This window comes from Rhincodon typus, chromosome 17 (genome assembly GCF_021869965.1).
Source record: "Rhincodon typus isolate 14 chromosome 17, sRhiTyp1.1, whole genome shotgun sequence".
In the NCBI taxonomy this organism is placed as follows: domain Eukaryota; kingdom Metazoa; phylum Chordata; class Chondrichthyes; order Orectolobiformes; family Rhincodontidae; genus Rhincodon; species Rhincodon typus.
Genome location: NC_063348.1, coordinates 36,803,047 through 36,819,574, shown reverse-complemented (window position 1 = coordinate 36,819,574; position 16,528 = coordinate 36,803,047). Strand labels below are relative to the sequence as shown.

The window sequence follows — 16,528 nt, the reverse complement described above, 5'->3', positions numbered from 1 at the left end:
ATGTGTGTTTAGATTAATTGTTTTACCATCCTCCCTCATTTTATTACAAAACCTTTCTAGAGCATGCATGTCCCTTTATTCCTTTATGAAATTATCAATCTAATTTCCTGTCAATCAGGAGGCGAAATGGCCTAGACCTGTTTCCAGGGCTAGAGACATCTATCTTTAAATTAATTGGAACAAGAGTTAATCATTGAATCTACAAATGGAATAAACAACCACAATGATGTGTGCTCAATTTGGCCTAACAAAATAAAGAGAGAATAGACTTCTGTTGACAACTACTTTAAGGCTTTAAAAATAAATAGTAATGGCACTCATTTCATAAATAACCAAATACAGGTCAGGTTTCATCGATTTTGTGCTAACAATCACCACTGTACTGTGACAGAATAACCCAATGTTCATCTAATTATTTCTGCTCTTGGGTCTCGCACTGTTGGCTCTGGATTTGGCTGGTGCTTCTGAAATTAAGGCTCAAACTATGAGACATCATTTCAAAATAAGAGGTCACCCATTTACAATGCAAAAGGTGAGAGTTTTTCTCTCTGAATTGAGTGTATCGAACTCATCCCAACAGAACATTGGAGGAAGGTCATTGAACATTTTTAAGGCAGAAGTGCATACTGTTGACTAACAAGGGAGTCAAAGGGTGTCAGAAGTAGGTGGGATTGTGGAGTTGAATGGCCAGCTCCTAATTCAGATATTCATGTGGATTGTTTACATGAACAACTTTAAACTAAGATCAAATTTTACTGGATGAAGTTCAGGGATTTCTAACTGTTTTAACTGTTAACCGATTTTTACCTGGATTGTAGTGTTTTGTCTTTCCCATTTTACCTTATGGAAAGCCTGAATTAGAGACCCGATTAATTACAGAAGTTAAACAGAATTTGGCAGGTATTATATTTCATTCATTTTCAGAATATGCCACTGGCAAAGCCTGCATCTATTGCCTATCATCCCTTGTTATCCAAAGTTCAACCGTATTGATGTGACATTTGAAGTATCTATTGGTCCAGACCAGGTAAAGATGGCAGTTTGCTTCCTTTGAAATACACCTTTCTCAATAATGTCATTTTGGAAAGTAAAACTGTCATCCTTACTTAATCTGATTTTTGTTTGTCCAGATGAATGGTCTGTCCTCTTAAATACTGTAGCAGGCCACTCACTTATATTCAAGAAGATAGTTTATGACCACCTTCACTAGGCCAATCAGGGATGAACAATAAATATTGGCATTATCAATGACACCCACGTGCTATGAATTTGATTACTTTTTTTTTATGGTGACTTCTATTGATACCAGATTCTTAATTTTTTAAGACTATTACATTTCACAAACTGTCACAGTACAATTTTTGAACACTCGTTCTTGAGAAGACTAGTCCAAGCTCTTGGATTCCTAATTGAAAGAAACAGTACACCACTGCAGCCTGACCTGCTGTTAAAGTTATCAATATATACTGAATGTTTTCATCTTAATTTCCCAAAAAAGGATTTCTGCATTGATATAAACCAGCTTGCTTGTGTTTACCACCCGAGTGCATCCACGCATTCAAAATGCTTACAGAAAATGCAAACTGTCCTCAAACCTTGCGCAAATATTTTCATGACCAGACTTGATTTCTGCCCATCAGACTGTTGGAAAAGAGAATGCCGAGCCTCCTGGTAAATGGGATGTTATCATAGACTATACGTTGCCTGGTATGTGGTATCCACTTCCTGTCCATCAACATGATGTCACGGTTTTTCTGTCATGATGTGCTGATGGCATCTGCTATTGTACATTGCTATGTCAACATCTCCCATTCATTTACTATGCTCATTGTCACAACTTAGTTGCAAGCTCTGGCCACTGTGTAGTGCAGTATAGAGTGAGTTTCTCTAACCTCTCTTAAACGTTGTTGCCCAGAGGTCAGAAGAAACATTGAATTTGTAACACTGATAAACGCATTACAATTATAAGTGCAAAATTGTTAAATAAAGATGCTTTGTTCTTGATTGGAATTAAAGGCTTATTGGCCAGAAGTGAAACCATGTACCTAACTGACTATCCTCTTGCTATTACTGGGCTTCAGATTTAGGTGTTTTAGCCCTGTGATTTACTGGCCCTATTGCAGCTTGTTTTCTTTTGTTTTGCATGGGTTTTGCTGCTTCTGTTTGTTTTGTCATCTTTTTAACTCTTCCTCCCTGCGGCAAATCTTCCTTTCTCTACACGTGACTTGCTACTTTTCGGGATGGTTGAAGATCGCAACAGGAGCGCCAGTGCTCCAACTTTAGGTACTGTATTCAATGACCACGAAGCACTACTCGTGAGGTTTCTGCTTTTTGTTTTCTAGTCAATGTAAAATGTAGCACTTCTGTCAGAATAAATGTCAAGTTGGTGTCTGCAATGGAGAACGAGGGGAATGTTTCATTTGTGATCTGGAAAATTCGATTAGAATATATGGACTTTTGATGCCAAGTATGGAAACAATGGGCCAAAGGGCCTCATGCTATATTAGTTAGATACAGTTACACCAATACTCTAACGTGTGCCAAGTCACTTTCATCCGCCAGCCCTGTCGTTGAACCACATTGGCTCTCTGTCCTCAAATGACTGTTTTAAATTTCTCCTGCTCATGTGTTCCTCACCCTGTCTCTAATTTCTTCCAGCTCTGCTACCTTCTGCTCCTCCAATATAGGCCTCTTGTTGTATCAATTGTGTTTTCTTAGTTGTTGGCCAGGCTATCAACCAGCTTGATTCCCTCTGCAATTCCCTCCGTAAATATCCGTACCTATACTCCTTTTAAGATGATCCTTAAAACCTATATTTTTGACCAAACAATTGGTCATCTGTTCTAATGTTGTCTTTATTGGCGTGATGGTGTTTATTTTCATGTGATTACACTCCTGTAAAGAGGTATTATACAAATGCAGTGGCCATTATTGGAACAGAGTGACTGGAGTTTAGTTTTCACTGGGAGAAAGTAGTGGGAGAAAGAGGAGCCATTGGCAGTTAGTGCTGGTCACAGCCCAGGCTGTGAGCCTATTGCAGAGTACCTGCCCAACCTGTCAAGCGTAGATCAGTTAGCCCTTCAGGTGCTGTCTTGTTCAGATACACGTGGCATTTAGGAGATCTAAGAAGCCACAGTTTTGCTAACTTGGATGTCGACCAGCAAATAACTCACCAGCATTAATTTATCCGGAGTTCTGGTGAGTATGCAGGCAGCTCTCCAGATATTTAGATCCAAAAGTGCTCTTTTCTGTTCCAAATATTCACATTGGCCAAGCTCACTGCCATGCATCAACTCCTCCATTCAGATTGGTTGCTAAACTTAGCTTCTATTTCATTCTCTGAACTGTTTCTAAAACAGGCAAGTGGCTGTGATTTGCCGAGAGATTGACACCTGCAGCTGCTTTCAAGATAGTTCAAGGACGAGGGTAGAATTAAATTAGGTGGGATATTAAAAGTTATGGAGAGTGACAGGACTGAGATTAGACTGGGTATAGTATTAACTGGAAAGGGGAGTAGAATTAGGGTGCATGTGATATTAAATGATATAAGAAGTTGGATTCATTTCAATTAGATTTTACAGCAAGAGTGAGATTATATTGGGTGGGATATTAAAGGGTTAAGATGCAAAAGGATATAGGGATGAGAAAGAAAATGGGATTAGATCGAGTGGTTAAATTTAAAGTTAACTAAAACTCTGCTGCTCAGTATCCTGAGTTGCACCATCCTGTTCAAACATCACTCTTGAGTTCCATTGGCTCTCGATGTTAAAATTCACACCCTTGTTTCCAAATTCCTTCATGACTTTACCCCCTCGCTATCTCTGCATTTACCTCCAGCCTTACAACCCTCTGAAAATCTCTGCTTTCCTAATTCTGGTCTCTTGAGCCTCCCTGATTTTAATCACTCCACCAGTAGCCACTGCCTGTGGCTGTAAGCTCTGGGATTCCTTCCTACACTCCTACATCTTGCTATCTCACTTTCTTCCTTTTAAGGCACTCCTCAAACTTGTTGACCAAGCTTTTGGTCATCTGTCCTATTGTCTCATTATGGGGCTCAATGTTGCATTTTGCTTCGTAAGTACTTAAGGTGATTTGCTATGTTAAAGGTGTTTTATGACAAGTTGTTACTTATTTATGTAAGTGCTAGCCAGTTGTGATTCTTGACAATATTACACGGCAGCTAGCAGTTTTGGGCCACCATTCTGAAGAAAAGGGGATGGTAACTGTCCCTCTTGTAGGTTTCCATGTACCGGCCAGTCATGGGAATTTTTAATAACCTTGTCCATCCACCAAACTTGCAATCCACGTGAGAGATTTAACATCTCAGCAAAGATGGGCAAGAAATGCTGTGCAGCCAGTGATGCCCACATCCCACAAACGAATAGAGAATGTGTAGCATTTCCTCAGTACTGAATTGACAGCGATTAGCCAGGTGGACTGTCCTGGAATTTGTTCTCCTCTTCCAATTCCCAGATGCTGTTTAATTTCATCTTTCCCTTCTTTTGACGCTGCCTGGTCAGTGTTGTCTGCATGTATGCACCCTGCGCGTGCCCAGTCTAGCAGTATCACATTGCACATGGAAGGAGAGCAGGGCTGTGCCCACTGGACTATACCAGCCCCACTGACCCTGACAAGTACCTTTTGAAATTTGAGGGAGTTTCCATGAGATGGGGACGGGGAAATATCCAACTCTGTGGGGGTGAGAGGGTGGATGGTTGGTGAGGGAGGGTTCTGGGCTGGTGGTGTCTCTCGATTCTGACTCTATTGCTGTGTCGACCTACCAAAGTACTGCAAAGTTAGATTCGGCAGCAGATGTCTCAGGCTGGTGGGGCGTGCATCCAGCAGCCTGGTGCATTTCTGGCAGTGCCGACAACGAATTGGAGAGCTGTACAGGCAAGCCTAGAGTTGGGTGGTCCTGATGGGAGAGAATTGCAAGTTGCTGCATAGGTGGGTGTATGTGAGAGAGACCTTTTTATTTTTGGGAGGGAACGTGCTTTTTGAGCCAAACCGACCACTCCACTGATCTCATCATCAAGCCCTTGCCTTCACTGGCCTCAGCACCAGCCACCACCCCTGCCCACACCCACCCTTTTATACTCACTGCTGTTATTTGCTTGCTCCCAGAGAAATCCACCTGGGTGATCGCCTACATTTTATGCTCAAGTCTGAGGTGGGATTGAGATCCATGACCCAAGTGAACGAGAGTGCTGTTGACTAGCTACAGCTGGCACTACTGTCAGCAGAGTATTCCAGTCAGAAATCATTATATTTGCACCCATTAATTTCAGTTGCTATTATCTCACTGCGTTATGACTTGGGTGAGCCTGTTACTGGAGATGGTGACAGAACAGCTGTTTAGACAGAAAGTAAATTAATTCCATGTTGCATTTGGCTATGCTTGTATTTCACTCCATGTTTTCCACGTTTAGGAGAGACTGAGAGAAGTGTTGACTCCACTTTTAGTTCGCCCAACCTTTCACCTCTGTCCTCAACCACTGAAACTGATCAATTTCCTTCAATATCCCCCGAGAACAAAAAGAGTAGCAAAGGGCTCAAGAAATTCCTGGGAAGGTGAGTCATTTGAATTTGAAGTGTCTCTATTGGATGGTTGCGGTTTGACTAATAATGCATGTAGTTTTAGTTCCCTGACAACAGGGGACTTCTCCCTGTCTTCGCAATAATGGTGTAAATTCTTTAAGTGAATATCGAGTGGCTTGACATCTACAGTATGTGGGCAGTGCTCCTGATAAAGCTCTGTCTGTTGGCCATTCTTGAAATACAAATAATTTTTGCTGTAATGGTGGGTGTTAAGGCATTGCTAGGATGACTGGAGAAAGGTTATCTAGTTAGAGCAACACTCAGAAAAAATGTACAGCAGAGAAGGCCATTCAGCCCATTATGTTTATGATGCCCATTTGAAAGAAGTATTCAATCAGTCCCACTTACTCTGCTTTATCCTCATTTATTAACAATATTTTCCTTTCTGAAAAAAAAGATAAATACTTAAAATGTTGATATATCTGCTACTCTCGTTTTAGGCAGTTTATTGTAAATCATTATTATATACTGCATAAAAAAAGTTCCCCGTCTCTTGTTTTATTTTGACAATTACCTGAAAGATTTGTCTTCTACTTACCCTTTCCCACCCTCTAGGTCTAAGGGGAGAGGAATACACTTAAATGCAAAGCAAGCTGCACTAAACACCACTGTTTCCTTAAAGTATTGGTTGATAGGTTACATTATACCTTTTGGTTATTGCACTTTATTAGGACTTGAACAATAATCAAGGCTGACTTTCCAGTGCAGCACAGAGAGTGGGCTTAAACTGAGAGGTTTAATTCACCAGAATTTATCATCCAGGTTAATCTGCCACGTCATCAGAGACTACAATTCCAGGTTTTGTTCAGGTTGTGTATTGTCATGCCTTAAACTTCTTGCTCGGATGCTTGTTTTTGAAAGATATGTATTTATCTGACACCTTTCATAACCACAGAATGTCTCAGGACGGGAACAATTTAAACTGTTTTATCTGGTTTCTGTAGATAAGAAACGGCTGTTAAAGGTTTTTAAAATGCTTTTCTTTCTTTGTCTTTTTTCGTTCTCTTTGATTTTCTTTTCCCTGCAACTTTTCTCTTTCTAGATTGGATTCGACTGTAGTTCACCCTCCTCTTCACTATTGTACTTTTGACGTTTCTCAATCCTTAAATCACATTGCTTAACAAGATGAACAGAAGATCTCAGAGTCATACAGCATGGAAACAAACCCTTCAATTCATCTCGCCCATGCTGACTAAGTTTCTCAAACTAAACAAGTCCCATTTGTTTGAGCTTAACCTATATCCCTCTAAACCTTTCCTGTTCAAGTACCTGTTCAAAAGTCTTTTTATATGTTGTAACACTACCTGCATCTACCACTTCCTGTGGCAATTCATTTCGCATTCGAATCAACCTTTATGTGAAACAGTTGCCCCTCAGGTGCCCTTTAAACCTTTCTCCTCGCACCTTAAAATATACCCTGTAGTTTTGAACTTCCCTACCCTAGGGAAAAGACCTTTGGTATTCATCTTATCTATGCCCCTCATGATTTTATAAACTTTTTAAAGGTCACTCCTCAACCCCCTGCACTCCAGGGGAAATACTCCCAGCTTACCCAGCCTCTCCTTATAACTCAAACCCTCCAGTCCCAGTAACATCCTTGTCCATCTCTTCAGCACCCAGTTCAATTTAATAATACGCTTCCTATAGCTGGGCAACCTGAACTGTACACAGTACTCCAAAAGTGGCCTCACCAATGTCCTGTACAACTATAACATGATGTCCCAACTCTATACTCACTCAATGGTCTGAGTAGCTGAAGGTTAGCATGCCAAGCACTGCCTTTACCACTCTGTCTACCTGTGATGCAACTTCCAGTAAAATATGTATGTGAGCCTCTAGGTCTGTCTGTTCTACAACACTGCCCAGGGCCCTATGATTAACTGTGTAAGTCCTGCCCATGTTCATCTTGGCAGAATGCAACACTTTGCAATTATCCAAATTAAACTCCATCTGCCACTCCTCGGCCCAGTTCCAACTGTCCTGTTCATTGCAATCTTATCAATCAACCTGCACTCACAGCAAGTTTTTTTTTGAAGAAAGATAATTTGAGCAGAAAGGTGTGAAGATCAGTTGATCTGACAAGAGCATGCAATGAACTGTCTTTCTGCAGCAAGATCTCAGCAGTTAAAGGCTCAACAATTGAAAACCGCTTCTGTAATATATATAAATCAGTAGAGATCTAATTTGTCATACAAATAGAAGCTGTCTTGTGTTGTTCAATTCCTCAGTTCTCTGAGTAAATATTACAGCATGGTCTTTTTTTCCCTCCTGCTCTTCCTCCTTCCTCGTCCCAGAATTAGAAGAACCAATTCATCTTCACTTCAAGATGAAGATGAGGGCACTTTGGAATTCCGAAGAGGTGGTTTACGAGCAACAGCAGGACCCTGTTTGACAAGGTCTAAAGAGTTGTCATGCCCAAGGATGTGAGTAGGTCCCAAAGCTGCATTACTTTGCCAATATAGATACCAGCACGACTTGGGTGACTGGGCTGATTTCCAATTATGGGACGAGAAGGCTGTATATTTAACATGGGCAGTATAAAGTGACCAGAGAGCCATAGGTAAGTAAGCTTAAGGTGGGTGTCAGGAAAGGTGTGGAATCTAACTCAAAGATGGAACTGAGAAACATGTAGCACTTAAAATTAAAATAATGAATGGTCAATGTGACCTTCAAAAGTTATGATCTTGCTTGGTAACCTTACTGAATTCTTTTAAGAGGCGAAAAAGAGGGTAGGCACATGTTATGTTGTAGTTGTAATATATTTGGACTTGAGCCAAATAGTCTCTTCTTTTACTGTAGGTTTTATGTAATTCAATGTGAGCTGCAACCCAAGAAGAAAGAAGGCAGAGGTTTAATCTAATCCCACTTTCCAAATATTAGACAGGAAAACATTGCATCCCTGCCAGACGTTTCACTTGGGAAATTGCAGACAGTGTACTCAGAATTTGTGGATGATGTTTGCTCCCTGCCCAAGAGTGGGCCACTGTGAAATACCATTAATTGGTTCGACTTGGGAGTGGCAAAGTATATAGGACAGCTTTAATTGTTTTCATAAACGTGAGAATGGCCTGGTTCGGTGTCAGAATATTCTATTTTTATGTGATACTTCCTTAAAAGCTTCTGACAACATACGTTTTTCAGAGACCCGAGTGCACCTTTCTTTCAATGGACGACTGAACAGGTTTGCACTTGGCTCCAGGACGGTGGGCTTGGTCAGTATGTGGCTTTGGCCAGGCAATGGATTACTTCTGGGCAGACGCTGTTATCGGCAACACCTCAGGACCTAGAGAAGGTAAGTTGAAACCTGTAATTTGTGGTAAATTACAGGGCTCCTGATTTTATTATACAAAACGGTACCTCTGGTATGAAAGGTCAGTACTGAAAGAGTGCTGCACTGTTAGTGCCAGCTTTCAGATAAAACAGTAAACTAAGGTCCTGTCTGGCATCTTGGTGCATGCAAAAAAATCCGCAACTCTGCTTCCAAGAATAGCATACATGAAAAGTGCTTTGGGAGGTCATGATGACATGCACACTAGTTCTTTTACTTACGATGTGATTTATTTTCATAATTTGCGACGCAGGAGCTTGGTATTAAGCATCCGCTGCACAGAAAGAAAATCCAAGTGCTGCAGAAGTCTGTCAGTAATGGACAGAATGACAGCGCAGGGAAATTGGACCATATCTGGGTCACGCGTAAGTACACATCCCGTGAGAGAACAACGTTTGCACAAGGTTCATAGGGTTAATTGTTTGGGGTGCAATCAGCAATCCTATTTTAAATTTTGCCCAAAGTATAAAGGCTTTAGAGGGGCCACAAATGGTTTGTGAGAAAGCTTTCAGGGGTGAGGGACTTCAGTCCATGTGGATCATTTGGGGACAGTGGAGTTAAACACTTTTTTGAAAAAAGACGCAGAGGTGATTTCTTTTTTTCCCTGGAGGTATTCAGAATCATGAATACCTCCAGGTAAGAGTTGATTATAGAAAATTACCCATTGGAGGAAGGGTTAACAAACAGAGGACTCTCATTTAAAGTGATTAGGAAAAGAATCAAAGGTAACATGAGGATAATCTTCTTTAAGCCGTGACTTTTAAAGATATGGAATGCACTGCCTCGGGTTTGCTTTGGGGGCAGGTTCAATCGAGGTTTTCAAAACAAAATTGCACACACACCGAAAGGAAAAGCGTGGCGGAATATGGGTAAAGGGCAGAGGAGTGGGACTGGAAAAATTGTTCTTTGAAAGGCAGTACTTTCAATGGGCTGAAAAAGTGTTCTTTAATGCAATGAAAGGGCTTTGAAAAGTCTGTTCATTCTTTAGTTTCACCTCAAGCTGGTTAGCATATTCCCGAATGCATCTGTCATGAGCCAATGTTACCTAAAAAAAACATTTTAGAGTGCAATATGTAGAAAGTAAAATGGTTTAGACAATATACCATGATATATTTAGGAGTGGTGCTTGGTGCATAGAAAATCATTAGAAAATAGGAATAAAAATAGACCATTCAGCCCTTCAAGCCTGCTCCAGCATTCAATATGATCAGAGAGTCATACAGCACAGAAACGGACTCTTCAGTCCAATTTGTCCATGCTGACCAAGTTTCTCAAACTAATCTAGTCCCACTCGCCTACATTTGGCCCATGTCCCTCTTTCCTATTCATGTACCTGTCCAAATGTCTTTTAAATGTGTACCTGTACCTGCATCTATCATTTCTCCTGGCAGTTCATTCCACACATGAACCCTCTCTGTATGAAAAAGTTGCATCTCAGGTCCCTTTTAAATTTTTCTCTTCTCACCTTAAAGTTATACCCTCTAGTTGTGAACTCCCCTACCCTATGGAAAAGGCCTTTGCTATTCAACTTATCTGTGCCTCTCGTGATTTTATAAACCCCTATAACGTCACCCCTCAAACACCTACAATCCAGTAAAAAGTCCCAGCATATCCAGCCTTCCTTATAACTCAAGCCTCCAATCCCAGTAACATCCTTGTAAATCTTTTTTGTGCCCTCTCCAATTGAATAAAAACTTGTTCTGAGGAAAGGTCACCGGACCTGAAACGTTAACTCTGATTTTTCTTCACAGATGCTGCCAGACCTACTGAGCTTTTCCAGTAATTTCTATTTTTATTCCTGATTCACAGCAATTTCGTTTTTTATTTAAAAAAGACATGGCTGATCATGCAACTTGATGCCATGTTCCTGATTTTGCTTTGTACCCTTTGATATCTTTATCCTTAAGAGGAAGAGGTGCAATTTGATTCATACAGCTGGTGGAGTTATCACACAAAGATCTGTTTCAATTGCTGAATCACTCTACCATCTGTTAGTAATCTGGTTTAAGGATTGACATGACTTTGAAACACAAATGTTTGTGTTAGGTTAAAACGCGGTCATTACGTTTACAAAGTTAAAAGGATTCGGTTTAAAAACTGTCTCTTCGCATGAAAAAGAATTGGCTTAATTTTGAGACATCTTGAAGAAATGAGTACAATTATTGAAAGCTTTTCATGATGATCAATTCAGACTTGGGGGGATAGCAAGTTTTGTCATTGGGGCCAGTTTCCAGTGAGATATGTTTTAAACTAGAGACTGAATTTATGCCGGATGTAATTTATGCTTAAACTTAATGAAATTTTTGTGCTAGTTCCACAAGTTGCAACAGAATTGCATTAAAATGCATAAATTTCTGATGAAGGGTCTAGGCCCGAAACGTCAGCCTTTCTGCTCCTATGATGCTGCTTGGCCTGCTGTGTTCATCCAGCTCTGCACCTTGTTGTCTCGGATTCTCCAGCATCTGCAGTTCCTACTATCTCTGCATTAAAATGAATGAATGTTACCAAGTGGGACTATTACACAGGATATACAGTACAGCAACAGGCCATCTGGCACAACTGGTCTGTACCAGCATTTATGCTCCAGTTGAACCTCCTCTTTCCTTCCTCAATTAACACAGTTTCCCTATTACTTTCTCCCACAAATGCTTGTCGCGCTTACCCTGAAGTGCATCTGTGCTGTTTGTTTCAGCCTCTCCCTCTCCTTGTGAATTCCTACATTGTCACCGATGTCTTGAGTCAAAACATTTCTTCTGAACTTGCTTTCATCTTTCTGAGACCATCAAACCCATGCTGTTCTTTAATTTATTACATCTCCAGGTTAAATGAGTCTTTAGGGCTATGGTTAAAAAAAAATCATGGAATCACTTCCCTTGATATACATACTTGATTTAAGCAAAAATGAACATAGGGCAGAAGAGTCATTTTAAGCTTTCAGGTTTTCAGGTTGTTTAATGTTGCCCGTATCAAGTCAGAAGAAATTTTAGGACTGCCCCTACCAGTTTTTGTGGTCATTCCTCTATGACAAATTGCTAAAGATGCTAGCCATTACGTTGGATGAGGCCATTGGCTCTGTTAGAAAATCTTGAACACTGACCTCAAAATTCAATTCCTGGAGGCCAAACTCAAATAGGATTGATTTGCACAGTTTCTGCTGTGTCTGAAATAAGATGTAACTTTGAAAATGCTGGCGTTTTGGCATGTAGTGTGGGACACCTTGCATTGGAGAGCTTTACCACTATGATCACAGCTTCGTTAATGCTACTTATTCAGATGAATTCATTGTGTTGGAAGAAAATAAAATTAAAAGTGTGCAGCTGTTGAATAAAAGCAGAATACGCTGTAAATATTTAACAGGCCTGGCAGCACCTATGGAAAGAGAAACAGCTTTGATGCTTCAAGTTGTTGATATCTCTTTGAAGGTGGAAGTAAAACAACTTGCAATAAACAATGTATCAGCAGCAGAGGAGGGAGAGAGGAAAAGAGAAGGGAAGAGGGTATAAGTGAGTAAATGGTATCTTGTTGCAAAGTGTTAGTGTCCCTGGATACATCTCATCTGTCCAGCTATAAGTTATGGCACATTTGAACGCGTTGATTAAAATAAGTACACGTGAGGAACTAGTGAAAGTGATTTTATAAGAGAGTGGAGTTTGTCTGTTGCTTGTATTTGAACTGTATTGATCTTTCAATACCGTCTCTTCTGATGTTCTCAGGTTGGCTTGATGACATTGGCTTACCTCAATACAAAGATCAATTCAATGAAGCCAGAGTGGATGGGAGAGTCCTCCAGTACTTGACTGTGGTGAGTTACCTCACTGGCAGAATTAGAAACTTATGATGATCAAATTGTAAAGAGGAATCTAAGCTTCTTGAAAATGCATGTTCAAGATTCAGACAATTTACAGCTACACTGCTTAAAAGCATCACTTGACAATGTCATAACAGATCACAACAACTCACTGTGTAGAAACATTTCTTCACATCTCCCCTCTGGTTCTTTTGCCAATGAAACGAAGCCTTTGTCACATTGTCATCAACTCTGCTACCAGAAACCAGCCCTTTTACGGTAGGAAAATTATTCTTAATTTCAAATACCAATAAAATCCCCTAATCTCATTTGCTCAAAGGACAGCAACCCCATATTCTCCAAGCTCTCCAGATAACATATCCCTTTCATCTTTGGTATCATTCTAATATGTCTCTTCTGCATACACTCTGAGACTTTTCATACCTTTCCTATGCTGTGGGCCCAGAATTCTACACCATGTCAACACACCTTGTGACTTCAAGGTTGAGTATAACAACATCGTTATTCTGGCACACTGAACCTTTTCTGTAAAGCCGAGGGTCTTGTATATTGTTAATGGTCTTTTCAACTTGACATATCACCTTCAAATACATGTGTGTACACAGGTCAACTGTAAAAACCCTAACAGTGAAGGAAAAGTTAAAAAAGAACTTCCACTGGGAACGCATGTAGTGGTTAGTCTTGAATCTTTATAACACAGTGCTGGAGTAGAGTGTATTGGCAATGAGCCATTGTGGAACTGGTTCCTTAGAATGCACCACCAGCAGGATAGAGGAGCATAGAACAGTGCAGCACAGTACAGGCCCTTTGGCCCACGATGTTATGCCAAACTTTTACCCTAATCCTAAGGTCTATCTAACCTCCACCGCTACCTTATACTATCATCCATATGCCTATCTAATAGCCGCTTAAGTGCCCCTAATGAGGCCGACTCCACTACCCTCTCCGGCAATGCATTCCACGCCCCGACCACTCTCTGTGTAAAGAACTTACCTCTGACGTCTCCCCTATATCTACCTCCACTCACTTTAAAACTATGCTCTCTCGTAATAGCTACCTATTAGGAAGGTAGGAAAAAGTCTCTGGCTGTCTACTTTATCTATACCTCTGATCATTTTGTACACCTCTATCAAGTCACCTCTCATCCTTCGTCGTTCTAAAGAGAAAAGCCCTAGCGCTCTCAACCTTTCCTCGTAAGACCTTCCCTCCGTTCCAGGCAACATCCTGGTAAATCTCCTCTGCACCTTTTCCAACGCTTCCACATCTTTCCTGTAATGAGGCAACCAGAACTGGACACAATACTCCAGATGTGGCTGAACCAGGCTTTTGTATAGCTGAAGCATAACTTCACGGCTCTTGACCTCAATCCCTCTATTAATGAAAGCTAACACACCGTACGCCTTCTTAACAACTCTATCCACCTGGGTGGCAGCTTTCGGGGAACTGTGGACATGAACCCCAAGATCCGTCTGCTCCTCCACACTGCCAAGAATCTTTCTGCTAACCCTGTATTCTGCTTTCAAGTTTTTCCTTCCAAAATGAATCATCTCACAGTTTTCAGGGTTAAACTCCATCTGCCACTTCTCAGCCCAGCTCTGCATCCTATCAATGTCCCTTTGTAACCTAGAACAGCCCTCCGCACTGTCCACAACTCGACCCACCTTCGTACCGTCCGCGAACTTACTAATCCACCCTTCCACTCCTACATCCAAATCATTTACAAAAATCACAAAAAGAAGAGGACCCAGAACAGATCCTTGTGGTACACCACTCGTAACTGAGCACCATGTTGAATATTTTCTGTCCACTACCACCCTTTGTCTTCTAAGTGTCAGCCAATTCTGAATCCAATCTGTCACATTTCCCCCTATCCCATGCCTCCTTACCTTCTGCATGAGCCTACCAAGGGGAACCTTATCAAACGCCTTACTTAAATCCATGTATACCACATCCACTGCTCTACTTTCATCCACGTGTTTGGTCACCTCTTCAAAGAATTCAATAAGGTTTGTGAGGCATGATCTACCCCTCACAAATCCATGCTGACTATCACGAATCAAACTGTGCCTATCCAAGTAATCATAAATCCTATCTCTCGGAGCCCTTTCCAATAATTTGCCCACCACTGACGTAAGACTGACTGGCCTGTAATTTCTGGGGTTATCCTTATTCCCTTTTTTGAACAAGGGAACGATGTTTGCCTCTCTCCAATCTTCCGGCACTATACCCGTGGACAGTGAGGATGAAAAGATAATCGCCAAAAGCCCTGCAATCTCTTCCCTCACTTCCCATAGAATCCTTGGATAAATCCCATCAGTCCCGGGGGACTTATTTATCTTCAACTTCCTCAAAATTCCTAGCACATCTTCCTTACTAACAGCAACTTCCTCTAGCCTACCAGCCTGTTTCACACTGTCCTCCTGTACAATTAGGTCCCTCTCAGTTGTGAATATTGAAGAAAAGAATTCATTAAGGACCTCTCCTATCTCTTTAGGCTCCATGCACAAATTCCCTTTATAATCCTTGATCAGCCCTACCTTTTCTCTGGTCATTCTCTTATTCCTCACGTATGTGTAAAAATCCTTGGAGTTTTCCTTGATCCCATCTGCCAAGGTTTTCTCATGCCCCCTGATAGCTCTCCTAAGCCCTTTCTTCAGCTCCTTCCTGGATAACTTGTATCCCTCTAGAGCCTTTTCCGTTCCTTGTTTCCTAAACCTTACGTAAGCATCCTTCTTCCTCTTAACCAGTCGTTTGACCTCTCCTGAGAACCAAGGCTCCCTCACTCGACCACATCTTCCCTGCCTGCTAGGGACAAACATATCGAGCACATGCAGTATGCATTCTTTAAACAATCTCCACATTTCAATAGTGCTCTTCCCTGACAGCATCTGTTCCCATTTTATGTTACCCATTTCTAGCCTAACAGAATTGTAATTACCCTTCCCCCAATCATAAACCTTACCCTGCTGTATGTACCTATCCTTTTCCATGACTATTGTAAAAATAACAGAGTTATGATGGACCAGTTGACCAAATACTGCCCATATTAGTAAGATTCAGGTACTATCTTGAGATAGTAGGAACTGCATTGTTCTTGATATACTTAACAGCATCTGACTGAAGTGTGATCTCTTTTTCTTTTGCAGAATGACCTTCTGTTTCTAAAAGTTACCAGTCAGCTGCATCACCTTAGTATTAAGTGTGCCATTCATGTACTACATGCCAATAAGTTCCATCCTAACTGCCTTCGACGAAGGCCTTCTGATGAGGTGAGTGTGCTTCCCTTAATTGTTGGCAAGTTATGCTAGCTATCGACTGAAAGATGGAGGGTGGGTTTCATTTCTGGTGCCTTTGTGAGAGGCATCATCTAGCTATAACAGAGCCATCTATTTGAGAGAATAGCATATCGGCTCTGAAAGCTGTCTCATCCACTTAAAGTACAATCTTGTAGAATTCCTAAAAGGCCTCTGATCCATGCTGACCAGGGATTCCCTTTTGCATTCTCCCTCATTCCCAGCCATGCTTCACACAGCTGTGGTCAGCGGGTAAGGATCTCATCTCTGCCTTGGAAGCTGGTGGATTTGAGTTCCATTCCAGTGACTTGAGCATAAAATCTAAAGGGGACACTCCAGTTCTGTAGCTAAGGAGAGCTCCACTGTCAAAAGTATTGTCTCCTTGGGGACGCAGTGGTGTTGTGCTAATGTCATTGGTGTAGTAACCTAGGAACAATATTTTGGGTACAGGAATTTAAATCCCACCATGGTAAATTTGAATTCAATAAATATCAGGATTAA

At 41.1% G+C, this 16,528-nt stretch overlaps 1 protein-coding gene across 7 annotated transcripts in view; it reads left to right on the top strand.

Moving 5' to 3' along the window:
* The window catches only part of LOC109911635 (liprin-beta-2), a 231,286-nt gene that overhangs the window by 207,939 nt on the left and 6,819 nt on the right, over nucleotides 1-16,528 (top strand). For all 7 annotated transcript variants that reach the window (XM_048607121.1, XM_048607120.1, XM_048607119.1 and 4 more), the window contains 6 exons: nucleotides 5,430-5,571; nucleotides 7,893-8,021; nucleotides 8,740-8,890; nucleotides 9,180-9,291; nucleotides 12,640-12,728; nucleotides 15,881-16,003. In XM_048607121.1, the coding sequence (XP_048463078.1) occupies nucleotides 5,430-5,571; nucleotides 7,893-8,021; nucleotides 8,740-8,890; nucleotides 9,180-9,291; nucleotides 12,640-12,728; nucleotides 15,881-16,003 (746 nt within the window). The remainder of the gene's footprint in view (nucleotides 1-5,429; nucleotides 5,572-7,892; nucleotides 8,022-8,739; nucleotides 8,891-9,179; nucleotides 9,292-12,639; nucleotides 12,729-15,880; nucleotides 16,004-16,528) is intronic.